The 17,421-nt window shown below is 53.3% G+C and overlaps 2 protein-coding genes across 4 annotated transcripts; both read left to right on the top strand.

The window, feature by feature from the left end:
* Positions 1–615: 615 nt before the first annotated feature.
* IRF9 (interferon regulatory factor 9) lies at positions 616–5,602 on the top strand. 2 transcript variants are annotated; one of them, XM_086710087.1, is made up of 9 exons: positions 630–1,082; positions 1,351–1,531; positions 1,847–2,030; positions 2,283–2,413; positions 2,504–2,585; positions 2,689–2,760; positions 3,636–3,977; positions 4,898–5,013; positions 5,169–5,602. In XM_086710087.1, exons 1-9 carry the CDS (start codon positions 970–972, stop codon positions 5,295–5,297), a joined length of 1,350 nt encoding a protein of 449 aa, XP_086566213.1. In that variant the 5' UTR covers positions 630–969; the 3' UTR covers positions 5,298–5,602. The 2 variants fall into 2 exon arrangements, with proteins under 2 accessions (XP_086566214.1, XP_086566213.1); XM_086710088.1 differs by lacking the exons at positions 4,898–5,013; positions 5,169–5,602 and adding an exon at positions 4,075–4,891 and having other exon boundaries at positions 616–1,082.
* Positions 5,603–10,880: 5,278 nt separating this feature from the next.
* REC8 (REC8 meiotic recombination protein) lies at positions 10,881–17,408 on the top strand. Of its 2 annotated transcripts, none has more exons than XM_086710081.1 (19): positions 10,881–11,716; positions 11,811–11,879; positions 12,011–12,153; positions 12,239–12,314; positions 12,638–12,758; positions 13,675–13,759; positions 14,100–14,179; positions 14,432–14,522; positions 14,653–14,725; positions 14,805–14,890; positions 15,035–15,084; positions 15,403–15,549; positions 15,893–15,959; positions 16,065–16,210; positions 16,399–16,447; positions 16,690–16,756; positions 16,850–16,981; positions 17,059–17,165; positions 17,260–17,408. In XM_086710081.1, the coding sequence occupies exons 1-19, from the start codon at positions 11,661–11,663 to the stop codon at positions 17,349–17,351; spliced, it is 1,737 nt and encodes a 578-aa protein (XP_086566207.1). In that variant the 5' UTR covers positions 10,881–11,660; the 3' UTR covers positions 17,352–17,408. The 2 variants fall into 2 exon arrangements, with proteins under 2 accessions (XP_086566207.1, XP_086566208.1); XM_086710082.1 differs by having other exon boundaries at positions 15,400–15,549.
* The last annotated feature ends 13 nt before the right edge of the window (positions 17,409–17,421 follow it).

Raw genomic sequence — 17,421 nt, 5'->3', positions numbered from 1 at the left:
GCCGAAAGGGTCACCTGCAGCCTACCGCCTGACCATTCTTGGACTCAGGGCTAGGAAGGAATTGACACCATGGATGGCCAAGGAGCCCATCTCCCCAGCCAGCCCCTTGGCCTGGGCATTCTCCTCCCCTGCCTCCTTTGTTCTTTCATGGAATTCAGTTGATATTTGAGGTCACCTAATAGACACCAAGCAGGCACGATGGGGGAACACAGATGCACCGGTGGTACAGGGCTAGCCAGAGGCCTCAGGCCAGACTCCACGACACTGGCCTCCCTGGGAAGCAGTAGTGTTAACAGAGATCAAAGAGCATCTAAGGGAGTAGGGGACTGAGCCTGAGCGGGAAGGGGGCCCTCTTGTGTCCGACAGCGGGATTCCAACAGTGAGGTTCTCAGATGCTGCTTCCCCCTGGCGGCAAGCCGTTGCCCTGCAGCTCAAGCCACGTGATTTCTGAGAAAAGGCCCTTCCTGGAGGAGAACTGAAACTTAGGGTGGGGACTGTAGAAAGGGGCGGAGAGATCAGGAAGCTGCCTAGACGGCTGCCGAGCTGAGGTCAGCTGGGTCCTGGGACAGCCAGCAAGCCGCTCAGGTAAGATCAGCGGACATTCGGATGTCAGCGTGGGTCTAGAGCTAGAGGGCCCCGCCGGATTGGAGGTGGGGGGGCGGGGGCTCCTGGGGCCCCTCTGCCAAACAGGAATATACAGACCGCCTGTGAGCCAGGACACAGGGGGTTTGGCCTGAGTGAGAGAGTGACTGGGGACCACTGTCCCCAGCCCTATAGGCAAAGAACAGGAGGTCCCTGCTGTGGGTTGTTCAGGGAAGTCAGCCCCCGGCTCCAGCTGACCCTGTTTGTTTTCTTGCTTTCTGGCCCTGCCCACTTCCGCTGGAGCTCTGCCCCACCTACCCCAGAGGCAAGAGGAGGGGACAGATGGGGGTCAAAGGATAGGTTGTGGGGGTGGTGGGTGAGGGATCTATGAAGTATCTTGCAAACAGATACTGCCTTCGCAGATGCTTGGGGCAGAGACCGGGCCTCTCTCCAGGAACCACACCAAGGGAGTTCTCTTCCAGACAACAGATTCCTGAAAAGTCAGTTTTAAGACAGTTTTAAGACCAGCGCCTAGGGTTTCCTTCCAGTTGTCGGAGCTTGGGATGTTAGGGTGTGTTTTTTGGTTACTAGTGATGGCAGAAAGAAACGGTTTGGCCTCAGGGAATTGTGAGAAATGTCCACAGGCAAAAGGTGGATGGGGTCTCTGGGGGCCCTTGCCAGAATCCAACCCCAGTGGTCAGGATCTCTGCAGATGTTCCCTCCTGAAGTATCAGTTCCACTGATGCTGCCTGCTGCTCTTGTCCCCAGGATGGCATCGGGCCGGGCACGCTGCACCCGAAAGCTGCGGAACTGGGTGGTGGAGCAAGTGGAGAGCGGGCAGTTCCCGGGGGTGTGCTGGGACGATGCAGCTAAGACCATGTTCCGGATTCCTTGGAAGCATGCAGGCAAGCAGGACTTCCGGGAGGACCAGGATGCCGCTTTCTTCAAGGTGAATGGGCCTGGAAACCAGCCCCTCCGAGGAAGGGGTGGAGTAGACACAATCTCTCACCCTCAAGAGGTCTGCCTGGGTTTCAGATAAAGGGGAGATGGGAGGGTAGAGCCAGCCGCATTGTCGTCACAGCCCAAGACAAAATGAAAATTCAAAAATTGTTGAGGATTTCAAGACAGCAGCAGCAGAGCGGGGACCTGAGCACTGGGCCTTCTGTGCAGGTGCTCAGGCCGCAGGTGCCCGCAGCCGGCTGTAGGAGAGGGTCAGCTGGTCAGGGTGACATGCTGTCTCCTCTTTACTTCCTGTGTTTCTCAGGCATGGGCGATATTTAAGGGGAAGTACAAGGAGGGAGACACAGAAGGCCCTGCTATCTGGAAGACTCGTCTGCGCTGTGCTCTCAACAAGAGCCCCGAATTTGAGGAGGTTCCTGAAAATGGCCATAGGGATGGAGCTGAGCCCTACAAGGTGTATCGGTTGCTGCCATCGGGGACCCTCCCTGGTGGGTGTCCCCTTGCCCAGCCGCTCCTAGAATCAGCAGACGTGGACAGGGGGAGGATGGAGATAGGAGGTTTCTGGGAGGGTGGTGGGCCTCCCTCCAGGCCCCTCAGTCAGAGTTCTGCCCTGTCCCTGGGGTACTCCTACCCACGTTCCCCTGCCTGGTCCTGCATATTCTTTCACTGTCTCCTCTCTACCTTACCCTCTGTTCCCACTTAAGGCTCTGACCTTTCTCCCCCTCCACAATATTCCACAGCCCAGCCAGGGACCCAGAAATCACCATCAAAGCGACATTACAGTTCTGTGTCCTCTGAGAGGGAAGAGGATGAGGGTACCACAAAGAACTGCATACTCAGTCCCTCTTTGACTGAGGACCCCCTCAAAAACGTAAGAGCTGGGGAGGGAACGGAGTGGGCCTGAGGGCAGGAGAGTAAACTAGGGGAGAGGTCAGCCAACGAATAGACACTGTGTCTGCAGGAGGAGGTGGGGGCCAGTGGGGAAGCAGGCCATTCAGAATTTGGGAGCAGCAGCAGCAGCAACAGCCCTGAGCCTCAGGAAGGTACCACCTCCCCTGCCTCTGTGTTGTTCCCCTACAGCCACTCCCTCTGGCCCTTGGATTCCCCAGTCCCCATCTGAATGACATGCCTCTGCTTCCCTTATAGGTACAGACACAACAGAAGCCCCTTTCCAAGGAGATCAGGTGTCATTGGAGAGTCTGCCTCCTCCAGACTCAGGTGTGTGGTGTTTCTGACTCCTCTCTGCTCTCTGTCCCCCCAGGTTGTCTCCCTGTAGCTACACATGCATTATCAAGGATGTCGGGGCTTGCAGGAAACAGGGCCCACCTTATCCAGACAGAGGCATTGCTTTCCAGGCGGGACACCTGGGCAGACTCCAACCTCCTAACAGCTCACTTCTCAAAAATACTCCTCGTGTTCTCTCTCTCTCTCCCTCCCTCCCCCCCCCCTTTTTTCTCAAAATGAATAAATAAACTTAAAAAAGGGGGGGGATGGGTGAAGGGAGCGCTTGGGTGGCTCGGTTGGTTAAGCGTCCCACTCTTGGTTTTGGCTCAGGTCATGATCTCATGGTTTGTGGGATTGAGCCTGGCGTTGGGCTCTGAGTTGAGAGCGTCTAGCCTGCTTGGGATTCTCTCTCTGCAGCCCCCCTCAAAATGAATAAATAAACTTTTTAAAAAGTATCCCCTATGCACTCTGTTCCCTGGAAATTCACTTTGAGACATTCATTTCTGTGGGTCAAGTGGAGACCTAGTCTTCGGGACCTTCTTATAAACCGTAAGACCCTGGGCATTAAGCCTTGAGGCCTCAGTGGGCATCAGCTACCCTTGTGAGTGATGGCAAAGCCTCACAGGATGCCCCCTGGCTGGTAGGGTTGGTGAGAGGGCAGATGGGGAGGGAAGTGCCTTCTCTAACCACAGAAGGTCAGACTGCTACCCCTGCCCTTGCTTGTGTTCCCTCTGGGCCTCATGTTTCTCACCAGCAAAATGAGGATGTGGGGTTTGCCAGCGGCCCCTCCTCATTCCCCAGGACCTGGTGCTGGCCGGGTGGACCCCTGGGGTGAAGCACTGGTGCAGCTGGCCGTTCTCTGTTCGCAGACTACTCGCTGCTGCTTACCTTCATCTACGGTGGGCGCGTGGTGGGCGAAGCCCAGGTGCAGAGCCTGGACTGCCGCCTTGTGGCTGAGCCCTCAGGCTCCCAGTATGGGATGGAGCAGGTGGTGTTTCCCAAGCCTGACCCACGAGAGCCCACCCAGCGCCTGCTGAGCCAGATCGAGAGAGGTGTCCTAGTGGCCAGCAACTCCAGAGGCCTCTTTGTGCAGCGTCTCTGCCCCATCCCCATCTCCTGGAACGCGCCCCAGGCGCCACCCGGTCCAGGCCCGCATCTGCTGCCCAGCAATGAGTGCGTGGAGCTCTTCAGAACCACCTACTTCTGCAGAGGTGAGCCTGTTCCAGTTGAGCTGAGCCCCTGCCCCCATCTCTTAGGACCCCCTGGGACCTTGCAGGCTCTGCCACCACCCTGTGTTCCTTCCAGTAGATCCTTCGTTACAGCCCAGGCATGGCACCCTGCACTTGAGCGGTGCACACACATCCTGTGGGGCCCTGTGCTCCGCCCTGGCAGCTGTCTGGCAGCCAGCCTTCCCCAGCCAAGGTCTCGGAAGATGAGGCTCGGATGCAGCTCAGCACATGAGTCACATGTTGGGGACTGCCACCACATGGCAGCATGCAGTAACGGGAAGGTGCACCTCGCGGCCCTCTCCTGCATATGCACTTGCACGGGCCGACCCCATATTTGGGAGAGCTCGCACACCTCCCACACACTAGCCCTGCTGCACCCCGGGCAGCTCCTTGGGTTGTCCTTCTCCCGTCCGCCCCTGCCTGGGATTCCACCTCCTGCCTCCATTCACCTCTAAATCTCACCTTGGGAGTGGAGGCCAGGAGTACAGGGGACACAGAGTGGGAGTGTTGCAGGGCCACGCATGCCCTCGGCAGGGAGGGTGCGAGCAGACAATAGAGGTGGGGACACTTCTGTGTTAGCAGCCCAGGCTGCTGCCTTGAGGACTCTAAGCTCTTCCAGCAGAGAGCTTTGAGGGTGTATAAAAATCGGTTACCTCTAAATACTTCTTACTTGAAAAAGGGGCACCTTTTCCTACTTGCACATGGGTGAGTAGCAGCTTAGTTGCTGGCATCCCTCCTGGTATGAGGCAACAGCCATGACCCTGCAGCTCCCGCTCTGGCCTTGGTCTCCAATTGGCCCCACACCCACCCCTCTTTCTCCATGATGGGTTCCTCTCTATTCCCTCCCTGCCTGTGGCCTCTGCCTTCTTTCTTCCAACCCTTGATCCTTTCTCTTTCATCAGACCTGGCCAGGTACTTCCAGGGCCTGGGCCCCCCACCCAAGTTCCAGGTGACTCTGAACTTCTGGGAGGAGAGCCCTGGCCCCAGCCACACCCCGAAGAGTCTTATCACAGTGCAGGTGAGTTCAGGGCAAGGGAAGACTAGCCTGCCTGTGTGAGTGGGGTGTAGGGGGTTCCAGGTGGAGAAGGGCCTTTGGTTGGCAGGGAGGAGCTCCTGGGGGTATGTCTGCCCCAGCTGTGCTCATGATACTCTCCCCCACCTTTCCTGGCACAGATGGAGCAGGCCTTTGCCCGACGTTTACTGGAGGAGACTCCTGAGGAGCAGTCAGCCGCTCTCTCCCTGCTGCAGAGCCTGGGAGACCCGCCTTCCTCCTCTTCGCTCTGTTCCTCCTATCTCCTTTGAAAGAAACTCATTCTCCACACTGTTGACCTGGCTCCCTTGGTGATCATTCTTGGTGGTTGTCTGTGATGGTTGTGTCCTTGAACTGCTCGTGTACCTGGCTGGTGGAGAACTGAAGGATGATTTTTATCCTTTTTTTAAGTTTGAGATATACCCTCTTTCATTTCTGAGAAACTGAATTGGGAAAAGTCCAAATGGTGTGAACTCAGAGGACCTTTCCTGCTTCCCCCAACCCTAAAGCCAAGCACTTTATATTTTCTTCTTAGATGTTCACTGGGGATTTAAAATAAAACTTTATTGAAAGAGGAGTCATTATCTGCTTTGTTGGATGAAAAGGTAGGTAGCAGGGGTCACAGGGAAGTGATAGAGATGTAATTTCAGAGCGGTGTACTTGGGTTTTCTTCCTGCTGACCTCTCCGGGCCCCTTTCCCCTCCTCCACCTGCAGCTTCTGGCTAGGAAGCTGTCTGGCCTCTGTGGGTTCTGAGTTTGGGGAGAGGATTGAGGTTAGCCACCCAGAAGAGCACAGCCTACAGCTGCTGTAGCCACCAACTTCACATGGAAAAATCTGGGCTCCACGGTTCTTGGCTAGAGGCCTCTGATTCGGGCCTTACAAGCGGCTTAGGGTTGGACTCTGGCTGGAGGTCTAAATGAACAGGAGAACTTGAAGTTGACTTCAAACTATGGACTAGAGGTGCTGGGGTCTGGGAGGGGAGGGGAAATCAGAGGGAAGAAAGAGCTTCTGTGCCTCCTGTGCCGAGGGCAGACCAGGCTCTGGTATCTCTTCTCCCAGTATATGGGGCACTGTCGCCCTAACATAAGGGGACTCCCAAACTGGTTTCCTCGCTCTACCTAGACCCCACCAAAGACCATGTGGCCTAGACTGCCATGTCACCAACACTCTGTTCGCTGAGATGTGAGGGCCCTAAAGCAAATGACACTTCTTTCCCATACCCCCTGTGTTTATTTTGCCACCAAACTGGAAGTTCTTCCTTTACAGGCAACTTGTCATCTTACCTCTCCATTCACATCCAGCAGATTAGTTCAGACGTAAGTCCCTGCTTAACCAACTGCCACAGCATCCAGCTTCCCCCCTCCTATATGTGACACCAGCTTGGAGGAAGAGGAGCCTCCCAGACCAGACTTTCCTGTCCTTTCCCTCTTATAAGCCTTCCCTGGCTCACCTATGTGATCAAGCCTAGATGCCTGGATCCTCGAGGATCTTCTTGCTGTCTCACTTGACAAACTTCAGTGCTGCTTTTGAGCCTTTCTGCCTCCTTGGACCTTCGTTCTCTTCAGTCTTGCCCATCATCCTCCCGAGAAGCCAAGAGTCCAAACAGGAATCTGCATTAGCAGGGAAGAAAGCAGGTACTGGGTGCACAGGTACGCAAGGCCTATTGTGCCCTTGATTTTCTAAGATTCCTCCTGGCCTTTCTTCTTTGCACTTGCTGTCTCCTTGACTTCCATTTTATTTCTTTTCTTTATAATTTTAATTCCAGTCTAGTTAACATACAGTGTTAAATTAGTTTCAGGGGTACAATATAGTGATTCAACAGTGCTATACATTGCTCAGTGCTCATTGTGATAAGTGTACTTTTTTTTTTTAATTTTTTATTTGATGTTTATTTTTGAAGGAGAGAGAGGCAGAGCATGAGTGGGGGAAGTGCAGAGAGAGAGGGAGACACAGAATCCAAAGCAGGCTGCAGGCTCTGAGCTGTCAACACAGAGCCCGACATGGGGCTCGAACCCACAAACTGTGAGATCATGACCTGAGCCGAAGTCGGATGCTTAACCGACTGAGCCACCCAGGCACCCACCCTGTGATAAGTGTACTCTTAATCTCCACCTAGTTCACCCATCCCCCCACCCACCTCCCCTCTGGGAACCATCTGGTCTCTATAGTTAAGAGTCTGTTTTTTGGTTTGTCTTTTTTCCCCCCTTTGTTCATTTGTTTCTCAAAATTGCACATATGAGTGAAATCAAATGATATTTGTCTTTCTCTGACTCACTTATTTCATTTAGCATATATTCTAGATCCATGTGTGTTGTTGGAAATGGCAAGATTTCATTGTTTTTTCTGGATGAATAATATACCAATGTATAGGTATACCACTTCTTTATCCATTCATCTATCGATGGACACCTAGTCTGCTCCGTATCTTGGCTATTGTAAATAATGCTACAATAAACATAGGGGTGCACACATCCTTTTGAATTAGTGCTTTCGTATTCTTTGTAGTAGTGGAATTACTGGATTATATAGTAGTTCTATTTTTAATTTTTTAAGGAACTTCCATACTGCTTTCCACAGTGGCTGCATGAGTTTGCATTCTCACCAACAGGGACGGTGGGTTCCTTTTCCTCTACGTCCTTTCCTTGTTTCTTGTGTTTTTGACTTTAGCAATACTGACAGGTGTGAGGTGAGATCTCATTGTGGTTTTGATATGCATTTTCCTGATGATGAGTGATGCTGAGCATCTTTTTATGTATTTGTTGACCATCTGGATGTCTTTGGAGAAATGTCTGCTCATGTCTTCTATTTTTTTAACTAGATTATTTTTTTGGTGTTGTATCAGTTCTTTATATTTCATTTTCATTGTCTCCATGTATTTTTTTAATTTCCTCTTTGATTTCTTGGTTGACCCATTCATTGTTTAATAGCATGTTATTTAACCTCCATGTATTTGTGGTCTTTCCAGATTTTTTCTTGTGGTTGGTTTCTAGTTTCATAGTGTTGTTGTTAGAAAAGATACTAAAAAGACTTTGATGTTTTCGAATTTGTTGAGACTTGTTTTGTGGCCTAATATGTGATCTGTTCTGGAGAATGTTCCATGTGCACTTGAAAAGAATGTATTCTGCTGTTTTAGGACGGAATGTTCTGACTATACCTGTTAAATCCATCTGGTCCAATGTGTCATTCAAAGCCACTGTTTTCGTATTGATTTTTTGTTTAGATGATCTGTCCATTGGTGTGAGGGTTAAAGTCCCCTACTATTATTGTATTACTATTGATCACTTCATTTATGTTTGTTATTAACTGCTTTATGTACTTGGATCCTCGCATGCCAGGTGCATCAATATTTATAATTGTTACATTTTCTGGTTGGATTATCCCATTTATGATTATATCATGTCCTCTTACATTTTCTGTCATAATCCACATCCAGGCCATCAGCAAATCCTGTCATTATTCCTTTAGAATCTATCCAGAATCTGACCACTTTTCTCTGTTTCTACCACTAACACTTTTTTTTTTTTAATGTTTTCTTATTTATTTTTGAGATAGTGAGAGTGCAGGGGAGGGACAGAGAGGGAGAGAGAATCCCAAGTAGGCTCTGTGCTATCAGCACAGAGCCCAAATTAGGGCTTGAACTCACAAACTGTGAGATCATGACCTGAGCCGAAATTAAGAGTCAGACGATGGGGTGCTAGAGTGGCTCAGTTGGTTAAACATCTGACTTCGGCTCAGGTCATGATTTCACAGTTCATGAGTTCGAGCCCCACATCGGGTTCTGTGCTGACAGCTCAGAGCCTGGAGCCTGCTTCTCCCTTTCTGCCCCTCCCCTACCCATGCTCTGTCTCTCTCTCTCAAAAATAAACATGTAAAAAAATTTTTTTAAAGAGTCAGATGCTTAACCTACTGAGCCACCCAGATGCCCCTACCACTAACACTTTGGAACAAGCTACTATCATCTCTCACACCTCTTTCTGCTTCCTTCCACATCTTTTCTTCCTCCACTCTTGTCCACCTTCAGCCTATTTCCAACACAATAGAGATCCCCTTAACACATAAATCTCATCATGTCAGTCAAAACCCTCCATTGGCTCTTAACTCATTCAGAGTTAAAGCCCAGATCCTTAAAGTGGCCTCCAAGGTCCTTGTGCTGTGGCCCCTATCCTCCTCTCTAACCTCACCGCTTGCCATTCTTGTTCCAGGCTTCTTGAACCCACCACATTTCTGCCTCAGGACCTTTGCACTTGCTGGTTCTTTTGTCTAAAATATTCTTCCTTTAGGTAGGTGCATGTTGTCTCCTCTCTTCAGAGGGGGCTTCCCTAAGCACTCTACCTAAATAGCAGCCCTCACTACTCTCTATTCTCCTATGCGGCCTCATTCTCATAGCACTGATCACCATTTCACATATTTCTGTTTGTCTCCTTGCTTATCATCTCTCTTTCCCTAATGCGTTAGAACAGGGACTTGTTTTGTTCACTGCTCTATCTCCAGTGCCTCTATAGAGGAGTGTGTGGCATGTAGTAGGCATCTCATAAATGCTTGTTGAATGGAGGGATGGATGAACAAATTACTCAGTCTATTGCTTATTTCCTAAACTAGGTTCTAAGTACCTTAAGGGTAGATGCCCCCACCTTATCATCTCTGTGCTCTAATGTGAACTTATAAACACTGACAACATATGTACAGTGACTGAAACAATTTGTATTATGCAGAAACCATCTTAAACAAGCACAAGTTGACTAGGTACTGGAAATGCTGGAATTCGAGAGAGCAGAGTTCCCAGCCAGGCTGTCATTAAAGAGCTGTGTGGTCTGGGAAAACCTGTCTTATATGGGCCTCTGTTTCTCATCTGAAAGGCAAGTCTTAGACTAGATTTTGAAATCCCAGTCAGCCTTGAATTTTTGTGGTTGTAAATTTAGGGTAATTGCATATTCACTTGACAAATGTTTTTGGTTTTTTTAAATATTTATTTTTGAGAGAGAGACAGACAGAATGCAGGCAGGGGAGGGGCAGAGAGAGAGGGAGACACAGAATGCAAAGCAGGCTCAAGGCTCTGAACAGTCAGCACAGAGCCTGACTCAGGGCTCGAACTCAAGAACCACAAGATCAGGACCTGAGCTGAAGTCAAATGTTTAACCAACTGAGTCACCCAGGCGCCCCAACCACTTGACAAATGTTTACTGAGCTGGGTTCCAGGAACTAGTTGGGGGTAAAAAAAAAAAAAAAAAAAAAAAAAAGTCTCAATCTCAAGAGCTCCCAGACTGAAGGAACAAAGCAAAATAGGGTCAGCTCAGCCACAATAATTGAGTGTTAAAGAGGCAGAGAAGCATGCCCTGGGGAAGGGCATTCTCAGCCAAAGAAATGGCTGTACAAAGGCAGGAGGCATGGAGACAAAGAATTGTTGGAGCCAAATGGCTTTTGTATGCAGAGAGGTATGCCCTGCATCCCACAAAGCTGAAATCTATTCCAGCCAGGGGAACATTCACAACTGGAAAATAGCCAGATGGGGCAGGCCCAGAGCCTAAACTGTTCAAATTTAGGAAAGGACCCAGCAAGTTCTCTCAGGGCTTCCTGTGAGATCTTTTTCCTCACCGGTCTGTGGCGCCTCCAAGGCCACCCACACCGTTTCCACCTCCCCAGCTCACGACAGGCCCAAGTCTGGGCACAAAAGGCAGACCAATTTTTGGTATTTTGTTGGTACCTGGTTGGATTTGGGGGAAAGGGCAAGTTCTAACTGATCGGGCGCCCAGAGTGGGGTAGGGCAGTTGCCCCCGGCATGACCCGACCTAGTCTAGTAGTTGAAGTGCCCTTGTTACCAAGCTTGCTGGGGGGGGGGGGGGGGGGGGGGAGGGGGGGGCGAGACTGGGACTTGCTCCACTCTCATTGGTCAGCAGAGAAGTGCCACCGAGGAACCCTTGTTGCCAGAGGCAAGAACGAGAGCCCATTGGTCAGGACACCTCACAATGGCCCCAGCAGCGCACAGGATTCTTCCGATTGGTTCGCTGTCTGCCTCGGGAGACCCCTGTTGCCTCGACGCCCAGCAGGCTCCTTGGCGCCCTGGAAAGAGCGCTTCCCAAGCCCACCCCCGTCCCCCATTGGCTGTCGTGGGGGCCGCCGCCATCTAATGACGGAGGCGCAAAGCACCCGTGGGCGCGCTCCCTGCGGCAGGATCTAGTCCCGCGGGAGGGCGACCTTGCCGGGACTAGAGGTGCCGAAGCTGAGTGCAAGACTCAGGCGCCCGGCACTCCTGCGGAGGACCCCCGTTCTCCCTCGGGACCTGATCTGGAGCCCAGCCCGGACCTGCCCTCGGGGAGCTCTGCACCTCCAACCTGGAACCCAACCCGAAAGGCCCCAGTAAGTTCGAAGCACCCACGCGGCGTGTGAACCCGCTCAGGGCAGACGGAGAGGGGAATCCCAACTGTTGTGTGTGCGGTCAGTGCCTCCATTTGCTTCTCGCCTTAATCCTTTATCCACCGATTATTGGCTCCTCTTATTTGGCATTCGGGGTCCACCTCGGTGCCACCTCTCCAAACCCTTCGTTCCAACGGTGTTGGGAAGTCCCTCGCCGCAAAGAATTCCGATTGAGAACCGAACGGAGGAGTGGCGGAGACGGGGGTGAAACCCCTGTGGGACAATGTTCTACTATCCCAACGTGCTTCAGCGCCACACCGGCTGCTTCGCCACCATCTGGTAAGGGCAGGGCCCTGCGCGCCGGGAGGGGCACCCAGGGATCCCAGCCTGACACCCCCTCCCCACCGTCCATTCACACCCCCGACCCCTCCAGGCTGGCAGCGACGCGTGGCAGCCGGCTGGTGAAGCGTGAGTACTTGAAGGTGAACGTGGTGAAGACCTGGTAAGGCCCAGGAAGGGGAGGAGCGGCCGGGCCTGTGCGGGCAGGGTGGCAGGGCAACTGGATGGATCCGGTTGGCCAGGCTATGGGGTTGGTCCTTGGCACAGGGGTGAGTAGGGCGTTTTTACCCCCAGCGAGGAAATCCTCGATTACGTGCTGGTACGAGTGCAGCCCCCGCTGCCCGGTCTACCGCGGCCCCGCTTCTCCTTGTATCTCTCAGCCCAGCTGCAGATTGGCGTGATCCGGGTCTACTCCCAGCAATGCCAATACCTCGTAGGTAAGTCCGGGAAGGCTCGGAGATGGGGCAGAGCTGAGTGGCCCTCGGCGAGGCGGGCTCTCTACCTTGCCCTCCCTGCCCACAGAGGACATCCAGCACATTCTGGAGCGCCTGCACCGTGCCCAGCTGCAGATCCGCATTGATATGGTAGAGACTGACCTGTGAGTGCCCCCCTGGGACCGGCCCGTTAAGCTTTTTTTTTTTTCTTAAATTTTTAAAATATTTTTTGAGAGAGAGAGCATGTGAGCAGGGGACAGGCAGAGAGAGACACACACACACAATCTGAAGCAGGCTCCAGGCTCTGAGCTGTCAGCACAGAGGCCAACACGGGGTTCAAACTCACCAGCTATGAGATCATGACCTGAGCCGAAGTCAGAGGCTTAACTGACTGAGCCACCCGACACCCCCCACCCCTGCCCTTCAGCCTTTAGAGGGCAACTTTAGCCCTCTGCCTCAGTACCTGACAGCCCACACTCTCTCTCAGACCCAGCCTGCTGCTTCCTAACCGCCTGGCCATGATGGAGACCCTGGAAGATGCTCCAGACCCCTTTTTTGGAATGATGTCTGTGGATCCCACACTTCCCAGCCCCTTCAGTATCCCTCAGGTAGGGCTCCCCAGAGACAGCTCAGGGGGACTGTCGTGGTGGACCCACCCAGACAAAACCCATTCCACTTGTCTATTCAAGGCCAACTTAGAAGCAGCTCTTATCCGAACTTATTTCCACACAGTTCCCACTGCCAAGGCTCTAATCCAGGCCCTCATTGTTTCTCAGCCCTGGGTTTCCCTATCTATGTCCTCCTCTATCCACATTCTAACACCTCTACAGCTTAATACAATGCTACTTCCTTCCTTCAGACACCTGTGGCTCCCCACTGCAGATAGAGTACTAGCATTAGAGCTCTCCATGCCCAGGTCTAGAACTAGCTACCGTCTCTTAGCATATCCCTTAAGCATCTTTGGCTCCCAGACACTGGTCTGGCCCCCATGTCCCAAAGATGCCATGTTCACTTCTTTGCTTGTGCTGTTTCCCTAGTCCATAAGGGTCATCCTTATTTTCTACTAGTTAAGTCTTACACATCCTTAACAGACCTGGCTTAAATACTATCCTTTTCTATGAGACTTTATCACTGGCCAGAACCAAATGTTTTGGAACTCAGCGCATCGCTAAGGGGCTTGTTTCAACCTTTGTGTTGACTCTTGCCCAGGTCCTATACAAACCTGTCATCATGTTGGACCATAAGCTCCTTAAGACCAGGAATCTTTTCTGTTCCTCTGTCCCCAACAACACTTGACATAAGGGTGCAGTGCTTCGTGTACAGACAGATGGACAAAGAGTAGATAATGGCAGGAATGGGAGGAAAGGCGTGCATATGGTGAGTGAGTTCACCGCATACAACTGTCAGTGCCACAGGGCTTAGGCATGAAGGAATATTTTCGTCCATTGTCTGAATAAGGCTGTGGAAGTGAGAAAACAGCAGCTAAAGATGAACCCTTCCTTTTGTCCCCAATCCTCCCCAAAGATTCGACACCTTCTTGAGGCTGCAACCCCAGAGAGAGTTCTTGAGGAGATCCCTCCTGAAGTCCCTATGGAGCCAACAAAGCCAGGTGAGCAGAGAGGGTTCTTTCCGGGGAGAGGCATAGGAAGGCCCCAAAACTGAAGAAATGACCATCATTGAGCTTCTCTTAAGGGCCATGCCCTTTGTGTAACCTCATCTCTGCCTCACAGGAGTCCTATGAGATCAGAATCTTACCCCTTTTTACAGAGGAGGAAAGTGAGGCCCCTAGTGGTTAAGCAGCATAGTCAGGTTCAGATTGGCAGTGACTGGCCTGGGCCTGACCAGAACCCAGGTTGACTTGATTGTAGAGTCCATGTTTTTGCCTCACCACATGGGGTGGGAACCTGGAAAGAAGTAGAGGGGCTGGGGTGACTTTCCTGCCCCTCCAGACAGGATCCCGGTCACTGTGCTGTCCCCAGAGGCCATCACCCTCAAAGAGGCAGAGCCCATACGCATGCTGCAGATTGAGGTGAGTTGTACCCCTACAGTGGGGCCTGAGGCCTGCCTCTGGCGGCCCAGCCCACCTTGCATTTATCCACTCCTGTCTGCCCCGAGTCCTGCCTTCTTGTTTCCATTTCACCACTCCCTGCCCCTGTTCCTTGAGCGCCCAGTGGGCCTCCTGCTGCCTGTCTTTCAGACCCAGTCTCCTAGATCCACTTGCCTTTTTCAGAAATGGAACTGTGTCCTCTTTCCCCTCTCCTTACTCTCCCTCTTTGGACAGGGTGAACGGGACCTTCCGGAGGTCAGCCGGCGAGACTTGGAGCTGCTGATTGCCGAGGAAGAAGAAGCTATCTTATTAGAGGAACGTGAAGGTAGGCCTATCTGGCTGCCTATGGCCCGTGCGGCACTGGATGGTCAGAGCCCTGACATGGGCAGTCTGGGCCTGGGCAGTGCTCCCATCTCCTCTCTTCTGTGTTCTGAGACCTGATCTTCTCTCTGCAGAGTACAAGGAGGAGCCCCGGGTCCTGGAGGGAGACATCATATTACCCTCGCTTTCACCTCCAGCTCTTGCACAGTAAGGGCAGGACCCTCTGGGCCAGGTAGGGGGTCAGTGCTGGGAGGGGTGTCTTCATTTCTCACCCATTTTCCCTCAGGGTGGAAGAGGCAGCAGAGCCACTTCCGGTCCCAGTCCCCGAGGAACCGAAGCCAGCAGGCTGGGAGCCTGAGGCCCTACTTACTGGTGAGTGCCCATCGTGCCTGTACAGCTACTGCACACAAGGGCCCTGGATTCCAACTTGCTGAAGGGAGGCCTTCTAGCTGGTGGCTGGGTGACTGTAAGGGCAAAGGCTGTGTGGCAGAGCCAGGACCTAGAGTGTTTTTGCAGAGGTGACCCCTCCACCAGAGCTGCGTCTGCCAGCCCCTCCCAGCCCAGAGGTGAGTAGTGCCCCTTCCAAGTCTCTTCCCCTCCCAGAGCTGCTCATCTGTATTCGGCTTCCCCAAGCCCTGGGCCACTGCTAGCCTGCCTGGGCCTTTGGGCAAATGGGTAAAAGGTACCCCTGCTCACACTCCATTTATCTAGACTGCCCTTCTCAGCTGGGCCCCTCACATGAGTTTGGAACTGCATGTACTCAGAGGCCGTGTCCAGCTCTTTCTCGGGGCACCTCTGGGGTGGGGATATGGGGCTTGTACCACTAAGGTGTGGGAAAGGGAATCATGGGCAGCCTTGCCCCCACTTCCCCTCCAACTCAGCAGAGGAGGCCCCCAGTTGCCCCATATCCTGTGAGCCCACCTGCTCGTCGCCGTCGCCGCCGCCAGTTACTGTTCTGGGACAAGGAGACTCAGATTTCCCGGGAGAAATTCCGGGAACAACTGCAAACCAGAGCCCACTGCTGGGAGTGTGTGAGTGCAGCCTAGGCTCTGCTGGGGATGGAGGGAGGCAGGGCGGGCCTGGGGCAACGCATGCTGGGCCTTTTAAACTCTGGGGGGATGGGGGGGTTACACAGGGAACAATCCCCAAGGTGCACGTGTTCCGGGGGTTTGAACGTACACAGCTCTGTGTTCCTTGAGTGACCCCACCTAGCATATCCACAGGCCCCAGTTAGTAGTGAGTGGGGCAAGCAGGGGCATGAACCTGAGAGTTGGAAGGTCAGAGGCCTTGGAACAAAGTATTGCAAAGAAGTGGAGGAGGGGCGGGGAGAGTGGCTCTCTCCTAACTGGGCTTCTGGCCCTCCCTGCCATGCAGCCAAAGGTGCAGCCTCCTGAGAGGACCATCAGAAGCCCCACGGAGCTATTCCAAACCCCAACTCACTGTAAGGAGCGGTGGGAGTTGGCATGTGGGATCTTCTGAACCCACATTCCTCACTTGGTGTTCCTCACACCTCAGACCCCATCCCCACTGCCCACCCCCTCCCCAGCTGGCTGGTTACCCCCAGAACTGCTGTCTTTCTGGACCCGCTGTGCCCAGCCACCCCCAGAAGCACTCAGGCGAAGGCCACCCCTGGAGCCTGAAGAGGAGGCTGAGGAGGAAAGGAGGAGGACTGAAGCTCTGAGCGATATTGAGGTAACTGCACCCTTCCTCCTTCGTCAAGAGGCTGCCTTCTCCCCACCCCCCCCCCCCCCGCACCCCCATGGGAGCCATTGGTGCTGGGTCCATCCCCTAGTGCAGGCCAGTTCAGGGCTGGGACTGCTTCACCCTACCCCAGATGTTTCTGACACTCGGGGTCTTAGTTCTCGCTCTCCCACCCCCAGGTCCTGAGAGAGGCCCAGGAGCCCAGCGGGCCCCTCATGCTGTCTTCAGGTAGGTACCTGGAGAAGGGAGAGGACCACCGCCCCGGTCCCGGAGAACTGGTACCCCGATGCTCTTACTAGAAGGGAGTGATTAACATGAGGGAGCATAGATCTCTTCAGCTCTCCCACTGGGCACTTTTAATAAGTCACTGCACAGCCACGGCTTCTGGGTCCACCAGCTGGCCTCAAGGTCTTGCCTGCTCAGATCTAAGCAGATCCACTCACGACCTCTCCCTCCCCCTCCCCCAACAGAACTCTCTCTAGAAGCGGCCGAGGAGGAGAAGACCCGCATCAGCCTCATCCCTTCAGAAGAACGGTGGTAAGCCACCAGCCCCGGCGAACTCAAATATTCCCCTTGTTGCTGTCACAGCTGCCACCTTCCCTGTTCCACCTGACTCCCATTTTCTCCCAGGGCCTGGGCCGAGGCAGAGCAGCCAGAGGCCCCTGCACTGCCTGTGGTACCCGAACTCCCTGAAGTGCCTATGGAGTTGCCTTTGGAGCTGCCCCTGGAGCCCGAGCTGCTGTCGCTGGAGGCTGTGTATAGGTATCAGGGAGACAGACGGTGTCTCGGTGGGGCGGGCCCAGGCTGAGACTTCAGCTGACAGTCCTTGATCCCTACAGGGCAGTAGCACAGGAGCTGCAAGCCAACAGGGAGCCCGATTTCAGCAGCCTGGTGTCCCCTCTCAGCCCTCGCAGGGTGGCTGCCCGGGCCTTCTATCTGCTGCTAGGTGAGTGTGGGCATGAGGTGCAATGTGGGGGACGAGGACACAGAGGCCCTACGCGGACTCCCCCTGACTGGCCCTGTCTTCTCCCCTTGAGCAGTGCTTGCAGCACAACAGATCCTTCGCGTGGAACAAGAGAAGCCGTACGGGCGCCTCCTGATGCAGCCGGGGCCCCGATTCCACTGCGGTTAGAACTAATTCACAAGCTGCCAGGATACTGGTTACATTAAATATGTCTTGCCTGCCTCATTTCTGAACATCT

Source organism: Puma concolor, chromosome B3, assembly GCF_028749965.1.
Source record: "Puma concolor isolate L17-30 chromosome B3, mPumCon1.1.hap2, whole genome shotgun sequence".
NCBI lineage: Eukaryota > Metazoa > Chordata > Mammalia > Carnivora > Felidae > Puma > Puma concolor.
The sequence above is the reverse complement of the archived record's forward strand: the minus strand, read 5'-3'. Positions and strand labels throughout refer to the sequence as shown.

Excerpts from the sequence above, each read along its gene's own strand:
- REC8 (XM_086710082.1), top strand. The coding sequence starts at position 11,661 with ATGTTCTACTATCCCAACGTGCTTCAGCGCCACACCGGCTGCTTCGCC. Across the intron at positions 12,759-13,674 it reads GCCCCTTCAGTATCCCTCAG|ATTCGACACCTTCTTGAGGC; the intron begins GTAGGGCTCCCC and ends TCCTCCCCAAAG. Across the intron at positions 14,891-15,034 it reads GCCTGAGGCCCTACTTACTG|AGGTGACCCCTCCACCAGAG; the intron begins GTGAGTGCCCAT and ends GTGTTTTTGCAG.
- IRF9 (XM_086710087.1), top strand. The coding sequence starts at position 970 with ATGAAGTATCTTGCAAACAGATACTGCCTTCGCAGATGCTTGGGGCAG. Across the intron at positions 1,083-1,350 it reads AGACAACAGATTCCTGAAAA|GATGGCATCGGGCCGGGCAC; the intron begins GTCAGTTTTAAG and ends TCTTGTCCCCAG. Across the intron at positions 5,014-5,168 it reads AGAGTCTTATCACAGTGCAG|ATGGAGCAGGCCTTTGCCCG; the intron begins GTGAGTTCAGGG and ends TTCCTGGCACAG.